The 17,088-nt window shown below is 40.2% G+C and overlaps 1 protein-coding gene across 1 annotated transcript; it reads left to right on the top strand.

The window, feature by feature from the left end:
- Positions 1 to 1,820: 1,820 nt before the first annotated feature.
- On the top strand, positions 1,821 to 16,929 carry LOC113135908 (integrin beta-3). The gene is made up of 15 exons (XM_026316255.1): positions 1,821 to 1,976; positions 2,675 to 2,760; positions 3,390 to 3,594; positions 3,677 to 3,929; positions 4,916 to 5,078; positions 5,195 to 5,356; positions 5,540 to 5,635; positions 6,206 to 6,295; positions 6,982 to 7,116; positions 8,484 to 8,928; positions 12,327 to 12,549; positions 12,655 to 12,755; positions 12,981 to 13,100; positions 15,318 to 15,484; positions 15,893 to 16,929. The coding sequence occupies exons 1-15, from the start codon at positions 1,904 to 1,906 to the stop codon at positions 15,959 to 15,961; spliced, it is 2,388 nt and encodes a 795-aa protein (XP_026172040.1). The 5' UTR covers positions 1,821 to 1,903; the 3' UTR covers positions 15,962 to 16,929.
- Positions 16,930 to 17,088: the final 159 nt, after the last annotated feature.

Consider the following 17,088-nt stretch of genomic DNA (forward strand, 5'->3'; position numbering starts at 1 on the left):
AATATGTAAGAGAGGGAGAGCAACTGATAAGGATGGGAAGGACAGAGAAAAAAGGGACAAAGAAGAGAGACATTTGAAAAAAGAGAGAGATCCAGACAGAAATTTAGACTAATATCTTTTTCTTTTACGCAGGATAAGCCATCAGCGTTCTTCGAACTGACAAGCTAAAAGAACTAGGACTTTGACTGGACTGGTACTCATCGTGTCTGATGGTGATCAGGTTCTTTCAGCTTTACTGTTTACATCTGGTATGCCTCTAAGCTCCACTCCACTTGCCAGTCACGTTCACATATCACTGCCATGCCAACAACGCTCAGCTGTGAGTTTCCATTCAATGAAACTTTTCCAGCAAAATGCAAATAAAACCTACCCGTCATGCAAAGCCCAGACGTTCCAAAACATCCCTTAGCCTTGCAGATAAAAGAAGATGAACTCTGAAACTGGCCTTGAATTCTTGAAAACACCTCAGGAAAAGTTTAGCTTGACTCTTGGACCTACCATGCTTAAACACTATGGGTGTCTAAAGAATTTCACCTTGAACTTTAACCTTCAGTGACTGTTTAACTAAACGATGAGTAGTGAAGCTTACTGTTTTGATGAAACCGAGAGAGTTGCACAGGCATCTTTATAAGCAGTCTAATCCTGGCTACTAGATCATCCTGTCCACACGTCTAAAATGAACAAATGTTCCCTTCAGCACTTGCACACAATCTCAACTACTTTGCCATGTGTGCAGCAGCCTCAGGCACCAGCCACTTAGGGAACTTCTGTGTTCATAAACACAGAAGTCACATCTTTACCAAATGTTGTACAGACAGAAAATAAAGTGGAAGGCGTGAAAGAGAGTGTGAAAACCCCCACGCCACACACACACACACACACACACACACACACATGCAAATGCACCAGTAGCATGCTTTGAAAGGTTCTGTAAAGCACTTATTGTAAGAAAATGCCCTCTGGTGGTTATAACTGGTACTACCACCATGAACACCAGCAGAGTTTAGGTCTCATCCTTTTAAAATTGATGTATTGTAGAACTTACAGAATCACTGACTGTAATCTATTCTAGCATTTATTTTAAAGAAAACTGAGCTTACACTGCATAGAAAACTAATAAAAGCCTGTGTCAAAAGAAATTCTGTCAGACTTTGGAATAAACAACATCCAATTTTTATTTTTTCAAACTTAACCACATTAACATAATTTTGGGTCATTATTCAGTCATCTCCATTAGTAAAATAAAAAAATATAGGTATTTTTTCCAGTTTGGAACTACCAAGAAGTGCTCGTCCTTACAATTTATGTCCACTAGTGGGCAGTGTATACTAATACAAACCCCAGATAGACTTGATTAGGGTTAAAACTGTTCTGTATACAAGGTATCCTGTCTTTTTGTATAACACACTACAGCCTACACGCTTTAATTATATTTCAATTTCCACATTATTATTATAGTTATTATTATTATCACATTTTGAGATTCATTTTTTTCCATAAACCTTTTTGTTTACTGAAACGTGTTTGTGTTTATTTTGATGCTTGATGTATCCTGAGCAATATGTAGTAACACACACACACACACACACACACACACACACACACACACAGTAACAGTGTCCGAGTTCGTACAATAATATCACCACTCTCAGACCTGCCCTCCACCAAAATAAACCCTCCCATCTCACAGCTCGCCCTTACCCCGCCCACTAGATTTAATAGTATAATAATGAGACTTCCTCTGGTGGGTGGGTGGTGGGGTGTGGAGGGGGTTAAGACATTTGACTGTATTTGGAGTTGCGTCGAGAAAGTTTTTTTTTTTTTTTTTTTCTTGTTCTTTTCTGCTTGTGCTCACCCCGGAGCTCACTGCCCGGCTCTCACCTCTCACAGAGCCCGCACCAGGATGGGTGCTGTTCCGGCGCAGAGGATATTCTGGATGGGCGTTTGGATTATTACTGGAGTAACACAAGTTTGCGGTGAGTTATAATTTGATGCTTTGTTGCTTTTATATTTTTTTGCCTGTGCAGCCAATAATATAATGCAAGGGACGAAACATAACAGATGTCCTGAATAATGCATTTGAAGCATGTTAACAATAGAAATAAGACGTTTTCTTACATAAATATTAGAGTAAATGTCATTTTGCCATTTGTTAGACGATGAATGCATCAGTGAATAAATAACATTTGGCTGTTGTAGCTGGTCGAGGTGGAAAAAGTCTGCTTTCTGATAGTAGCCCAGTGACTCTCTCAGTCTAGGGGTCAGAGATGAGAGGACCAGTTACTGAAATAAACCATGTGAGATGTTCAGAGGGGAAGTCTCTCCTCAGTGGACCTGCTAATAAGCCAGAGACATCTGAAACATGACAAGGGGCCCCAACTAGGCGCCACTTTTTTGTTAAAGGGTTGTATATTGTATTTTATGGGCTTGTCTGTGTTCTTTTAAATGCATAATCTTAATTTGAAAAGGAACTACAGTTGTCAGTTGAAGTGGAGTCAAAAGTACAGTTCTTCCCTGTGAGGAGTAAAGTGGGGTTTTTTTTATTAGTCTCCATGTTTACTGGAAAATAGACAAACGATCTGATGCCGCATCCAAAAGCCCAGTCAAGATAAGAAGCATATGTTTCCTCATTAGTGTTGAATTTTGGAGAAAATAATAATTCTTGTTATTACAGGTTCAAATGTCTGCACCTCTAGAGGGGCCAGCACATGCAAGCAGTGTCTGGCTGTGCACCCCAGCTGTGCGTGGTGCTTCCAGGAGGTGGGTTGCTTTTCCACTTGACTTCATTTCAGCAATGAGTTTTCTGCCAGCCAGGCTGGGCAGGGTGGTATGAATCGCCCCATCAGACAAGTCATTTGGCTGAAAAGAATACACAGGCAGATGTGTACGGTTTTTTTAAAAAATGACTATGAAATAGGTTCAGATAAAAATGGAAGGAGCATGTTTATGGAAAAATCAGCATTATATAAAATCTGTCTATGTTCTCATTTAATTGTGGAAATCCTATGACTGAATAGGGATATAGTCATAGTTTCTGTTTCAAACTCAGTGTGGGAGTAAACAAAATGTTCTCAGGATGACTTTAGCCTGAGAGACGGTTTATTGCTGAGACTACATTAAGTTCAGAAGCGTTAGTTAAATCATTCGTGGGTCTTCACATAGGAATGTTCATTTTAATTGAACGTGTTAGTGTTTTTAACGTTGTTGGGTCATTTCTAGGTGTCAAGAATCAATACAATATGCCATTTCTTCTCAACACAGGTTTTTTACAGATGGGAATTTTGTAAATAAACAACAATTTGATTACATTTTAACTAATTTAGTTCTTCCAAACAAGTGCAAGCTGTTCCCGGAAATCGGCTGCTTTTCTGTAAAAATGTTTGTGCCAGGACTTCGGACAGGGTGTTGCAAGTCTGTCCCGCTGTGACCTGAAGAGTAACCTGGTGGCGGCAGGCTGTCCTCTGTCAGCTTTGGAGTCTCCAACCAGCAAACTGCAGGTGGTTGAAGACCGACCCCTCAGTAACAAGGCAGCAGGGGCCACGCAAGATGTCACCCAGATCAAGCCCCAGAAACTCCACATCACCCTGAGACCAGGTGAGCTGCTTCATCCAAGTTTGTAGTTTTTAAATCCATATAAAAAGAGTAAAGCCAGTAATTTCTTTACCACATTTGGCAGACGATGCTAAGCGTTTCACGGTGAAAGTGCGTCAGGTAGAGGACTACCCTGTGGATCTCTACTACCTCATGGACCTCTCCTACTCCATGAATGATGACCTCTTCCGCCTGAGGACTCTGGGCAAAGGCCTGGCCGAGGCCATGAGCCGCACCACCAGCAACCTCCGCATGGGATTTGGGGCTTTTGTGGACAAGCCTCTCTCACCTTACATGTACATCTCACCCAAAGAGGCTGTGAAGAACCCCTGCTACAGGTAAAAGAAGTGTCAGCATCATTTACACCATGCTGTCCTCTAAAAGTACTTTAGTATTATTCAACCACCATGAATGCTCTGGGCAAAACTGAAAAGGATCCTAACATAATATGGCAGTTACCATGTTTTTTAAATGTTGTAACCTTCAGTTGAACTAAACTGAATCCAGACCTCTTTGTATTTCTAACACTCAGTATTTTTTTTGCATTTCTAATATATACCCGCTGGTGTTGATTTCAGTGGTTGTTAATGTGGGCAGGAGCTTCATTATGCAGGTGATGTCATTTTTCTGAGGAGAGCTTTAAACACAGACTCATAGTTCAGCACTTGTTAAAAGCTTAGAGTGGCTCCTCAGTGCTTGGTCAGCTGCTGTGACTCAGCCACAGGTAATCTAGACAAAGTGTGAGAGTGTCCCGGTTCAAGCTGCTGAAAGTTCAGAGGAAGGCTACTATCTGGTAGATTTGGTGATTTAAGGTCCTCTGGGGTCATTTACTTTCCGGCTTACACACAGTCTGGTGCAATCCAGCCACCAGGAATGTTTGGATAAGCGATAACACCAGTGGAGCATTTTGGTCTAGTAGTGCAAAAGTGATAAAAGGATCCACTGGTCTGTACAGCACTTTGGCTTAGATTAAAATATTTCAGTAGTTCTTTGATAAATTGTCATGACATTTCACATAAACATTGGTGGTCATGGTTGGATGAACTTTACTGACTTTTCATCTACCACCATCAGCATGTCAAAGGCTTCACATGTGTGGTAAAGTGTTTGAATTTGGTGGTTTTGCCCCCATGTTTATACAAATATTTAGGGTAAATCTGAATCTCACAAAAAAAAAAACTGCTTTCGATAATTCACATTAGGAAGGAGGTCATGCATTTTATCATGGTTGTATAAAGATAAACAAGTTTACTTCGGTTCTTCTGAAGGATTCTTCTGAATCCTGTTATTGGCTGATAAATGAATCTGATAATTTAATTGACAGCATTAACACCACGTGCCTGCCCCAGTTTGGCTACAAACACGTTCTGTCTCTGACGGAGGAAGTGGGACGCTTCACAGAAGAAGTGAAAAAACAAATGGTGTCAAGGAACCGAGATGCCCCAGAGGGAGGCTTTGATGCCATCATCCAGGCCGCTGTGTGCAAGGTGGAGACACAGAGTGCATGTGTATGCACACACCTATAAACATTTTCTAAATTTGAAAAGAGGAACTGATATTCATAGTAAAACATTATATGGTTACATTGTTTGATGGGCTCTAGGAGCAGATTGGTTGGCGCCCTGGTGCTTCCCACCTTCTGATCTTCACCTCGGACGCTAAGACTCATGTCGCTCTGGATGGTCGCCTGGCAGGAATTGTGCACCCCAACGATGGACAGTGCCACCTCAACTCTGACAATATTTACAGCATGTCCACCACCATGGTTAGTGTGTACTTTAAGTGTGTGTTTGGTGTACAGACAGCAGACAGAGAGTATGAGAGAGACAGAGCATAAAAGACTTGAAGTATGTAGGTGTGTAGAAGTGAAAAAAGAAAGGGGGACATTTCGACATTTTGGTGTTTTTATGTTATTGTGTTAACCACACTATCTGCTCTGGTCCCACAGGATTACCCATCTCTTGCTCTGATCACGGAGAAGATGTCAGAGAACAACATTAACCTCATCTTTGCTGTTACCAACCCTGTGGTTCCTCTGTACCAGGTCAGGAGCTCTGCAGTTCTCAATGTTCACATCTAGTGTTTCATTATGTTTAAATTAAGTTCAAGACTTAGATATGGTGAATAAACAGTGACTAATCCTGAAAAACTACATAAATGAATGTTTTTTTAAAAAAACTGAAGCTGAGGAGATGTGAAATCCCAGTCTGTAATCATGTTATCTTCAACATGCTGTAGTGTTTTAGCTACAGTCCTCCAAACCTCACTGGTTTTAGACTGAGATTCTTGGAACTTCCACTGGAAGAATGGAAATTCATAAATATACATTACACACCATTCAGACACAGCAAAACACAAGCTCAATCTTTCTCAAACTAGAGACACTGTTACAACTAACTGTTTTTTCCCCTTTTTGCATATTTGTTCATCGTGTAAGATGGGCAGGATTTATATTTGTTGACCAGTTAGAAGGTATATCACAGTGTACTGGTCTTTAAAGGTGTATTTTATCTATGTATCTCTAAGTGATGATACATCAGTGACTTAAAATGGTTTAATAATAGCGTGTAGAACGGCAACAATCTTCCAGTCTGTCTGTGTCTCTGTCCTGTAGAACTACAGTGAGCTGATTCCTGGCACAACAGTAGGAACACTGTCCAACGACTCAGGCAATGTTATTCAGCTCATATTGAACGCCTATGCTGTAAGTGTTTTTTACACACACACACGCACACACGCACACACACGCACACACACACACACACACACACACACACACCCTGCACATAAACACCCTCCACCTAGGCTAGACAGTGTTTGAGGGGATGACATGTGTTTGTTGACACACACACCCACAGTGTCTGAGTCATCCACACAGTCAAGCCAGAGTCTTAGTAGAAATTCCACAGTGGCCGAGGTGTGAAGCTGACCAAATGTCAGAGAGTGTTGGCTGGTTTCACTGTTTATGTTTTATTCAGGTTTATTAGGCTATATGAGTGGAAAGGGCAAGGACAAGGGAAAACGCTAAGAATTCATTTTAATCTTGATCCTGGCTGTAACTGTGGGGTGTTTCTACAGGTGCACATACAAGCATGTGGGTGCAGCTGCATGTCTGTACCTCCAAATACATATAATACAATTAGAAGGGAAGAAAGAAAATATTATAATAGTTATATTATAAAAGTTGTTTATTTGTAATAATGATGCATGTTATTATTAGGGGTTAAAAAAAAGAATAGGGAATTATTTTTGTTTTTAAAACTGGCCTTGTCCTAATTCCTTATTTGCTTTATTTTCTTTTCACAAGCAAATTTAAAACATAAAATGCAATTTGACCTCTTGATAAAAGCCTTTACGTTTGTTTTCTGCTGTTTTTCTTTGCAATATCAGAAAATCCGTTCCAAGGTGGAGCTGGAGCTTCAAGGTGTGCCAGAGGAGCTGTCCCTGTCCTTTAACGCCACCTGTCTGAATGGAGAGCTCATCCCTGGCCTCAAATCCTGCTCTGGGCTCAAAATAGGAGACACGGTCAGTCCAGCAAGACCTTGCTTCACAGCTATTAGGCTTGTCTCTCAGGCTAGAAAACAGAAGTTTATCCTATTTCAAAAATCTTATATTAACAGACAAGAAAGCAGAATCAGTGCGATGTGGTTTTGTTTTAAACATTTTCCCAAACAAGGTCTGGGATGAGCAAAATCCACTTGTTCGCAGTTCAGTTTCTTACAGGATTTTTTTTTAAAGAATATTTCAACTGAATATTGTCCAGTTACAAGACAATAAGCAGACAAGCAGAATGTTGTAAAAGCAAAATGAAATGTGAAAAATAAACAATTTTATAATTTTACCAAAAACAAATTGGTTACATAAGAAGACAGGTGCAATAAAATCGCCCCGTTAAGCAGATACATTTACACAGGAAGGTAACAAGTTGTTTTGCATTGTTTTACCACGATGTTAAAAACTGTTTTGCCAGCTTTTTCCATTATGAGTCGACACGGATTAAAAACCCCAACAGGCTAGTAGCCACAGTTAGTTCCATGTACTATTTTTCACCTGCTTTTCTGTCTTTTTCCATTTCCCGTTTACTGCTGACAATGTGTTTTTATTGTTTTCCTCTTTGTCAGATAACAGAAAGAAGTGGATCACCACTTGAGCTTGTCTTTCACAGTTGATGTTTTCCTGTCCTTCTGTCCTTCTGATAACTCCATTTCAAGCAAACTGTCTGCTTAAATTGTTCTCCCATGCCCTCGTTTGCATGTTTTCTTTATCACAGTTTCTTTGGCTCTTTTCCCTGTTCTCTCCTCACTCCAGGTGACATTTTTTGGCCTCCACACATTTCTCTCTCTCTGCCTGAACTGTTTTTATTTTTTTCCATATATGGCCATCTCTCCAGCTGTAGTAACTGCCCACATTTGGACATTTACCAGAGTTGGACGTAATGCTCAAAGGACAATTACATTAACAAAGTGCATATGGAAGCATTCTCTTTGTGCTGTTTATGTAGACAGTGATTAGATAACACTGAAATATGAGTGGCTGCTACATGAAAATCAAATAAACTAATAAAGTGCTGTTACATGTCAAGTAAGCTACACCGTGGTGATACAAAAGCATGACTGGCTTTACAAAGTGTTTCTGTTTATGTATGTGGGTGTGTTGTTTCCTGTGCACTGGTTGACTGAGACACTGTTATTGTTCCAGCAGCAAGACATTTAGATTATACACTCACCTGCATACATTGCCATGTTTTTCTGGACAGATTAGGCGTCTACTATCATCTGGACTCAGACATGGTTTGCCATAGCAACAATTTAAAAAGACAGGGCTCTCAAATGCTTCTTCCATCTAGAATTTGACTTGTTCCCATACAGTTTGACTCCCCTTAACTCTTACAGGTGTCCTTCAGTGTGGAGGCCAGGGCTCGTGGTTGTCCCAAACAGAAGAAGAAAACCTTCATCATTAAGCCTGTGGGTTTCAAGGACTCCCTCTCCATCACCGTCACCTTTGAGTGCGACTGCAAGTGCCAGACCAAAACCCAACCCAACAGCCCGAAGTGTCACTATGGAAATGGTACCTACGAGTGTGGCATCTGCCTGTGCCACCCGGGTCGCTTGGGACCGCACTGTGAGTGTGCAGAGGGCGACTACAATCCCACAGAACAGGACCGCTGCAGCAGACCCGCAAGCACCGGAGGGCCCCAGTCTGCCATCTGCAGTGGCCGCGGAGACTGTGTGTGCGGTCAGTGTGTGTGCCACAGCAGTGACTTTGGAAAAGTGTGGGGCAAGCTGTGCGAGTGTGATGACTTCAATTGCCTGCGCTACAAGGGGGAACTGTGCTCAGGTAAGCTCTTGAGAGCTAAAGTGAGAAAGGAGTTCTTATTCTTTGGGTAATTAACTTCTATTATCTTAAATTAAATGAGTAGGGTTGAGACAATAAGATTATTAATAGATAGTAGACTGACTGAAATTTGAAGTTTTAAGTCTAAGCTTAAAAGTACAGAGAGTCCCTGCCTCCTGAACCCAGACTGGAACTGGTTCCTTAGGAGAGGAGCTTGATTGCTGAAGGCTCTGCCTCACATACACTGTACTACTACTACTACTTTTGGAAAATCAGGAAACCACAAGTAGACCTGCACTCTGAGAGTGAAGTGCTCTATTGGGATCATATGAGGTCTTTAAGATATGGAGGAGCTTGATCATGAAGAGATTTGTATGTGAGAAGAAGGATTTTAAATTCTATTCTGGATTTTACAGTGAGCCAATAAAGAGAAGCTAATGTAGGAGAAATATGATCGCTCTTGCTAGTTCCTATCAGAAATGCACTGCAGCATTCTCGATTAACTGGAGGCTTTTTATGGAGATACTGGGACATCCTGACAATAATGAGTTACAGTCATCTAGCCTTGAAGTAACAAATACATGGACTAGTTTTTATGCATCATTTTCAGACAGGATGTTCCTAATTTTGGCAATATGGCTTTAAAAAGACAGTTCTGGAGATTTGCTGTTTGTTGTTGAAGACCTAAGAAAAACTCCAAAGACTGCTTAAACCTTACAAGATATAAAATACAGAAAACCAGCAAATTCCCAATTTGAAGAAGCTGTAAGAAGAAGACTGTTATGACTTTATCTGAACAATGACATGTCGCTACCGTGTTTACCACATTGTACAACTGAAAGGTGAAGACGGTTAAAATATCACAAACACTGTGTGTCTGTGGCAGAGTTTTGGTGAATGTGTGCACCTTTGCAGTCAGTGTTGGCAGCCCCCTTCACCACACTGACATACCGTCCAACTCATCTGGGAGGAATTACATGTAGTAACAACACTTTCTATCTTTCGCCGTAAACACATGGCGTGTTGTGCGTGCACTATGTGTGTGTGTACAGGTAATGCTCAGGTTGTATGTTTGTGTTAGGCAAAGCTGAGCCAACCTTTTTTTTTCTTCAACAGGGTTCATGCACGAAAACAAAAACAAAAAAAAAACTTTTTTCAGGTTCGATGGTACAAATACTTCAAATGGTGGGAGTGAGTCTGTGTTTATTAACTGTCAAGAGCTCTAACTTAGAGCCACATGATCTTCCTCCTCATTTACCATTTTAAAAGAGACAGTATGTCATTGAACTTTTTTAATGACGTCTTGTTCTCATTCCTAGGGTTAGATGAAAGGATCAGTACCAGTCTCATGCCACTCTAAAGCTACAATCAGTTCATATTATTCAGACTGTAATTGTAAGTAGCTGAAAGTTTCCCCTCTGGCAAACAGAGCTATAGTAATACATTTAATCATTTTAAAAGACTCTTATATGACTCTTGTTTTGTACCTGCTGTCACTTCGCAATGAGCTATTACAAATACCGCATGTAACAAAATCAAAGAAGCTAATTTAAAACATATCATATTTACATTGCCCAGGGGATATTTTAATTGAGCACTGCTAACTGCATAATGCCAGGTTTTGGCACAGACTGCTCCCCTTCCCCCCCGCCGAGAAATGTTTCCCCAAAGACTGTAGAAGAACATGAAAATACCTTTCTGCTTATTCATTGGCTGTAGCAGTGTAATCAGGCTAAAAATAAACCCATGTTTGGTCAGAATGGTCAGAAAAGGGCCATGTAGAAGGACTGGGTATGTTGTGTGTTATGTTGTGTGTGTGTGTGTGTGTGTGTGTGTGTAGAACAGGGTCTGCTGTTGTGCTGAAATACCTTATTCAGTGCAAGGATCATTTGTCCTCCCCCACAGAATAATCTAATTTAAAGCCAGTGGTCCTGTGGTCAAGTGGTAATGACAGTTTGTTCATGCACCATCTTTTATCCAGTCAGAGTGTTCCAGGCAGTTTCCTGTCTCATTGTTTATCTGGACATTGTTTTGTGGTGATAGACCACAATGTTTTCTGCATTGTCACTCTTGTATTGGCGTGCACGCTCATATACAAACATGGAATGGAATAACAACAAACCAATGCTCAAAAATTCGGTCACACAAGCTCTGAATCATGCAGCCAAAAATAAAAGGCATCCAGACACATAATGACATGAGCTGTTAAAAACTTTTATTCTTTTTAGTAACAATAACAAGTTGTAAGACGTAGAAACTTAAATGATCAGCACGTAAAGTAAAAGCCGAATGAAAGTGAGTGAGTTTTGTAAAACAAGAATTTCAGCTGCGTACAACATATATATTTGAGTTACCAGGGATTGAGATCAACAGAAATTCAAAGTTGGATAACGTCAAAGTCAAGTTTTTTAGTTTCTCTTTTTTTTTTTTTTTTACAGTGTGAGTAAAACTGTATTCAACATTTGCAGAAACATGACACATAGACACATGCTTGCCAGAGTTCGAACACCATGAGGTCTGACTTACAAAACCACTACAAGCCTTAGCAAAAAATAGCTTTTCAATAATGAAAAATGAATCTTGTAATATCGCACAGCTTCATAGGGTTGGGTGGAAACACAACACTATGAAATGTGAGCTTAAAATTAATAAACACCACCAGCATGACTTTTGAATATTAAAGGTAGATATTCGTCAAAATAGAGTGAAACTCTCAAATAATGTCAAAGCATGTTAACACAAGAGGCAAATACAAGCTTGTGGTGAATTGACTCATAAGCCCTTAAGAAATAGTGGTCAGTCAGGACAAAGTCATATGCACCACCCAAAGGTTGCTCAAACCCACAGAACTTTATTTCTAATTCTAGTGGAGTTCTCAAAATTTCACGTCTGATATTTGTGGAAATGCACAGAAAATGGTGACTAAAATTTCCATTTCATAGACTAATAAACCTATAAAAACAAAATAAATGTTTCACTCATTATAAACATCATGAAGAGTGAACAACTGAATCATGTCAACCCCTAAGGACTCCCGCTTTTTCTTTCCTTCTTTCCCAACTGCCACCACACCCTTGTTTTTACACAGAATTTCACTCGCTCTCATTGTTCTCCTTTCCTTTATTGTTTATTTGCATCCTCATCCTCTTTTTCCTCGATATTCTACCCTCCTATGTGTGTTTAGGCTGTTGCAGTTAACAGTGTTACAGGGGCTCCTGATATACTGGTGTGCAAAAAAGTTGTATCAATATACAATATTGATGTGCAGAAAAGTGTTAAGTTTAAATGTGATCAAGTTTAACATAACATTTCATTAGTGGATGAACATGAATATTAAAGTTGTAATTGGTCATGATTTTAACTGTCTGTTCTTTCTATCCCTATCCTTTCTTCCCTCACAGGCCATGGTGTCTGTAACTGTGGTTTCTGTCAGTGTGCACCGGATTGGCAGGGCGAGAACTGTAACTGCTCCAGACGTACCGACACCTGTATGTCCAGCCTGGGCCTGCTGTGCAGTGGGAGGGGTCATTGTGTGTGCGGGGCCTGTGACTGCACTCAGCCTGGTGCCTACGGGGCCACATGTGACAAATGTCCTACCTGCCCTGACGCCTGTACCATCAAGAAGTAAGTCCGCACCCGAACGAGCTTGCACTAGGAGTTGTCATATTTGGTGTCCAGTAAGCTACTTGAATTGACATGGTGGGGTGATGTATGTTTTTCTTTTTAAAGGGAGTGTGTGGAGTGTAAGCACTTCAAGAGGGGCAAGCTGTTTGAGGACAACACCTGCTCTCGAATCTGCAAGGATGAAATTGAGCTTGTGGATAAATTAGGTAAGACACCCAGTTGAGAAAAAAAACAAACCAGAGTCCTGGTACCACTTTCTAATAAGGTGCTGTTAACTTCTAACTTCATGGAATTTGAGACAAGCTCTTATAGGATTACAAAACATCAGTGTATCTCACTGCTTTCTGAAGAATATATTCACCACGCCTGAAACAAGAAAAGAGAAGCATCTTGACTAACTGATTAATAATTTCCTCTTATTTTTTACACAGGTTTTCACGATACAAATGCTGTGAACTGCACTTACAAAGATGAGAATGATTGCGTGGAGCGTTTCCAGTACTACGAAGACGCCAATGGAAAGTCCATCTTACGTGTCGTCAAAGAGCCAGGTTAGAAAAAACCCGTTCTACACTGATACCTGGCATGGACACCCACAGAAATGCTGTGCTATTCAGTATTTCTGATTTTAACAAAAGGATCATATGATTACATCTAATAAGATTCATCCAGCTCAGCACTTCCCCTCAGCTCTACGGTGATTAGCCTTTCAGCTTATTGTTTTTATTTTAGAGCCTGTAGCTTTAGTGTTTTGCAGCAGGCAGATTTTTTCCAACAAAAAGCTCTGATAAAACCCCTGTGCACTACAGTCCTGCACTAACCAGGACTACGACCTGGGGATCACTCTGGAGCATTTAGCAGCCAAACAAATCAGATATTACACAAAAGGAGTTGGTTAAACCATGAAACAATGCACATGCATGCTAGTATTGCTGAGTGGTTTTTTACATATTGTTTTGTTGCCCCCAAGTGGTCAAACAATAATATTAAAATAAAGAAAATTTAAAAATACATCAAATAAACCTGTATACAGTAACTTAACTAAATATAGTTTATAACATCTGTGGGAAAGATAAAGTAAGACACAATGGCAAATACAGTAAATGCAATGAACAACAACCACAAATATATCACTATATTAGATCTAGTGAGCTCCCTTGCCTTGTGAAACTAGTGTTTTCTTTTCTTCATCCACGCACAGGTTGTCACTTCCCTGCTACATGATCCTCATTTCCTTGTTAAGTGGCCAAACAGAAAGTGTTGGCGGTAAAAAAGCCTTTAATGGCCGCCAGTGCCCGCAGAGAAAGTTTGTCCCTGGGTCTGCTTTTAATGAATGCGTGTGTTTAATTTAGGCACAACTGGGTAGCAGAGAAGAACACCGAAATTTGCCTTGAACACAGCACACCCTGCTGTGTCAAAAAGGGTCGTAAACAGCTGCCCAGCTCCTCAAGGAACCTGCTGACTCTACATATCCTCAAGAAGAAAGCAGAAATAGGGAGAGAGGGAGGCTACATAAACAAACATGAGGATATTCAAGACTTTAACATTAAAGCTTTGAAAAGGCAGAAAGAGAAGAGAGGGAGGAAAGATAGGAAACAGAAACTCTTCACAGGTTGCTAATGTGTTCATATTTAGCTGTTAATTAACGGTTTTGTAGAAATAAGGTTTGTTGAAAAGCAGGAAAAAGAAGAAAGTAGGAATGATAGGAAAGGAGAGAGGAAGAGAAGTAAAGCTGATGTTGGCTGTAAATGTTCACACTAGTTGCCCCGTTTGATTACCCAACACTGATATCCACATAGTTAAGTGAATGCAAGCATGTCCTCACACAAAGTGAGTGCCATCCTATTCAGACCAGTAGGAAGAGCTCAAACAAAACAAGACTGAATATCTGTCTGAAACGAATTGGTTTTCAAAATTCTTACAACTTTGATAGAAAATAAGTTTTTGGGGGTCTTTAATAGACGGTTCTTGTTGCTTCACAAAGCCAGCCCAATGTCAACATGGCAGTTTGGAAAGTATGGAATAAGAAAGAATTAAGCCTGGAAACTACAGGCCAAAGAGAACTAATGAGAGTGTTCAAGTGATGACCACGTTTTGAAAAGTCCAACTATTTTAACTAGCAGTTCCAGATATAAAATAAAGAACGATTCATCAGCCTTTTGCCTGAGATTTATTCTGAAACATATTTAAGCAGTTAATGTAGAACAAAGAACCGCTAATGATGAAGAAAATGATCAAGGAGAGCCCACCAAGCTTGTGGAGGAAGGATTCATGGTAATGACTTAGTGAGGGAGAGTGCTGTCACTCATCTCTTGTAGAGCATTCTTGAAACTACAGGATTCCTGCTGAGTTTTGCCAGGCCACAATGAGGGATGGGAGATTTGTGGCCTGGCTGTGTGAGGTTACAACTTTCCACTTGAGCCCATCCTCCTCTCTGCTCTTCGGTATTTAAAAAGTCCCATTGCCTTTTTTTTAACCACTGTTATGCTGCCCTTGCCTCACTTCATGGATTGGAATTAAGCCTAGAAGGAATCACACCTCCTGATTACCTGCCATGATCATTTTATTAGTATTACTGTCTGTAGTTCAGTGGCATGCCTGAATTTGAAAAGTCATAGCATAGGAGTGAGTTGCAGCAAAAGCAACGTCAAAGCCATGAGGCAGGGAGGAAACAGCATTTTGAAATCAGGCTTCCTCTGGCCTGGCTTCTGGCTTATCTCCTCCTATGTGTTCACATTACTCTTTTATCTCTTCCTCCTTCCATCCAGACTGTCCCAAGGGTCCAGACATTTTGGTGGTGCTTCTATCAGTGGCAGGAGCCATCTTGTTCCTGGGCCTTGCAGCTCTGCTTATCTGGAAGCTGCTGGTCACCATCCATGATAGACGGGAGTTTGCGAAATTTGAAGAAGAACGTGCTCGTGCTAAGTGGGAGACGGTCAGTAAATTTAACATGACGTGGCCTGTGTGTGAAAATACTCTGAAATGGTTTATATTATATTTTTATCTTTAAAAATAGCTCAGGCACACCAACACGTTTTTACCTTCACATACACACACAGAGGCCCACACACGCAGTCTCTTGCTTTTTTATTATTTATACGACATGCTGTTACTCCCAGCAGAACAAAAGGCAGCGAACAGAAGGGCTGGGTTTAAGGCTAATTAGCCTTTACTGGTAATAGGCTTTTTTGTGACCTCAAAAACACATCCAGATCCCACAGGTCTGAAACCACAAAGAGTCAGAGGAGTTTAAAGATAAGATTTTGAAGAAACGCATTTCAAATAAATATTGCATTTATCAAAGTCACCTAAACTTATGTCTTTATGTGTTTTTGACAAACAGGGACACAATCCTCTGTACAAAGGAGCCACCTCCACCTTCACAAATATAACATACAGAGGAAAAGACTGATGCTGCTGAACAAGGATGATGAGGAACGGATGAAATAATGGACTTTGTCTATCTCTGCCTGTGGGAAGGCAACAAATCATGTGCGGGTCTCTACTGTACAAGGCAGTAATTAATAATTATTTGTTTTTGTAAATATGTAGAAATGATTCTGAGAACACATTTTATCAGGGATTTGTCAGAAGCATCCACTTATACTACACTGATAACATATTGTTTCTTGTGTTTGACTGAGAACTGTTTTGTTGTGTGTGCCAAAATAAAGGTTTAGTTCACTCAAAGTTAAATTAACAACCAAATAAGAGTTTTAGATGTGAAATAAGAAGAACAGGCTAAAACATAAATGGAAATTAAACTGAAATGGGCTTTCCTGAAGATAACGCAGTGTGATTGCTGAAAGCTGCTGCAGATGCTGGGGGGAATAATCAGCTGGAATTGAAAGGATATTTTCTACCTGTAAACATATGGAAGTAAGAGATTAAAAAGAGAAATGGATGGTTATATGGTCTAATGTGCTCTAAGTGTTTGCTCTGCTTCCATCTTCTGGGTGAAAACAGCAAGTACAAGCTACAGGTCATCACATTCATCACGTTCAGTAACATGAATGACCTAAAACATTGAGACTCCGGTATAGTTGCGTTAAAAGTTGCATTTTGATGGGATTTTCATTGTGTAATAGACATAATAATATGGAGCCAAACTAGAGACAAAGCTAAACACATAGTACATGTGTTTTGTGATTTTGAAAAGTTCAGTTTTTGTGCCGTCTGTGTTGAGACCAACCAGTATATTCCTGTGCTGGTGTATTACCTGAACTACGGTTTTCTGTGTTTCAGTATTTGTTAACTTGATTAAAGGCAGCAGCTTTATTCAGCCTATGCATCATGTGGGCACGATATTAAATAAATAGTTGCCTTATTTATTCATCCAGATGACAAATTGCAAAGCCTTAGTAAAACAATTCATAATTCTGTGGTCTTGTTTTGTGTCTGAACTATGAATTTTGGAAACAAATGAAATGAAATGTGTAAAAGTGCCCAAACAAGTGGCCGGCACTGAAACTGGGGCTTTTTTTTTGGTCCCATGCATTTTCCCATTAGCCAGGTTTAATCCGGTCTTTCCTCTGTTTT

Source organism: Mastacembelus armatus, chromosome 19 (assembly GCF_900324485.2).
Source record: "Mastacembelus armatus chromosome 19, fMasArm1.2, whole genome shotgun sequence".
Lineage (NCBI taxonomy): Eukaryota > Metazoa > Chordata > Actinopteri > Synbranchiformes > Mastacembelidae > Mastacembelus > Mastacembelus armatus.

Coding starts and splice junctions, on each gene's coding strand:
- LOC113135908 (XM_026316255.1), top strand. CDS start 1,904: ATGGGTGCTGTTCCGGCGCAGAGGATATTCTGGATGGGCGTTTGGATT. Junction 6,296..6,981: donor TCATATTGAACGCCTATGCT/GTAAGTGTTTTT, acceptor TTGCAATATCAG/AAAATCCGTTCCAAGGTGGA. Junction 7,117..8,483: donor GGCTCAAAATAGGAGACACG/GTCAGTCCAGCA, acceptor TAACTCTTACAG/GTGTCCTTCAGTGTGGAGGC.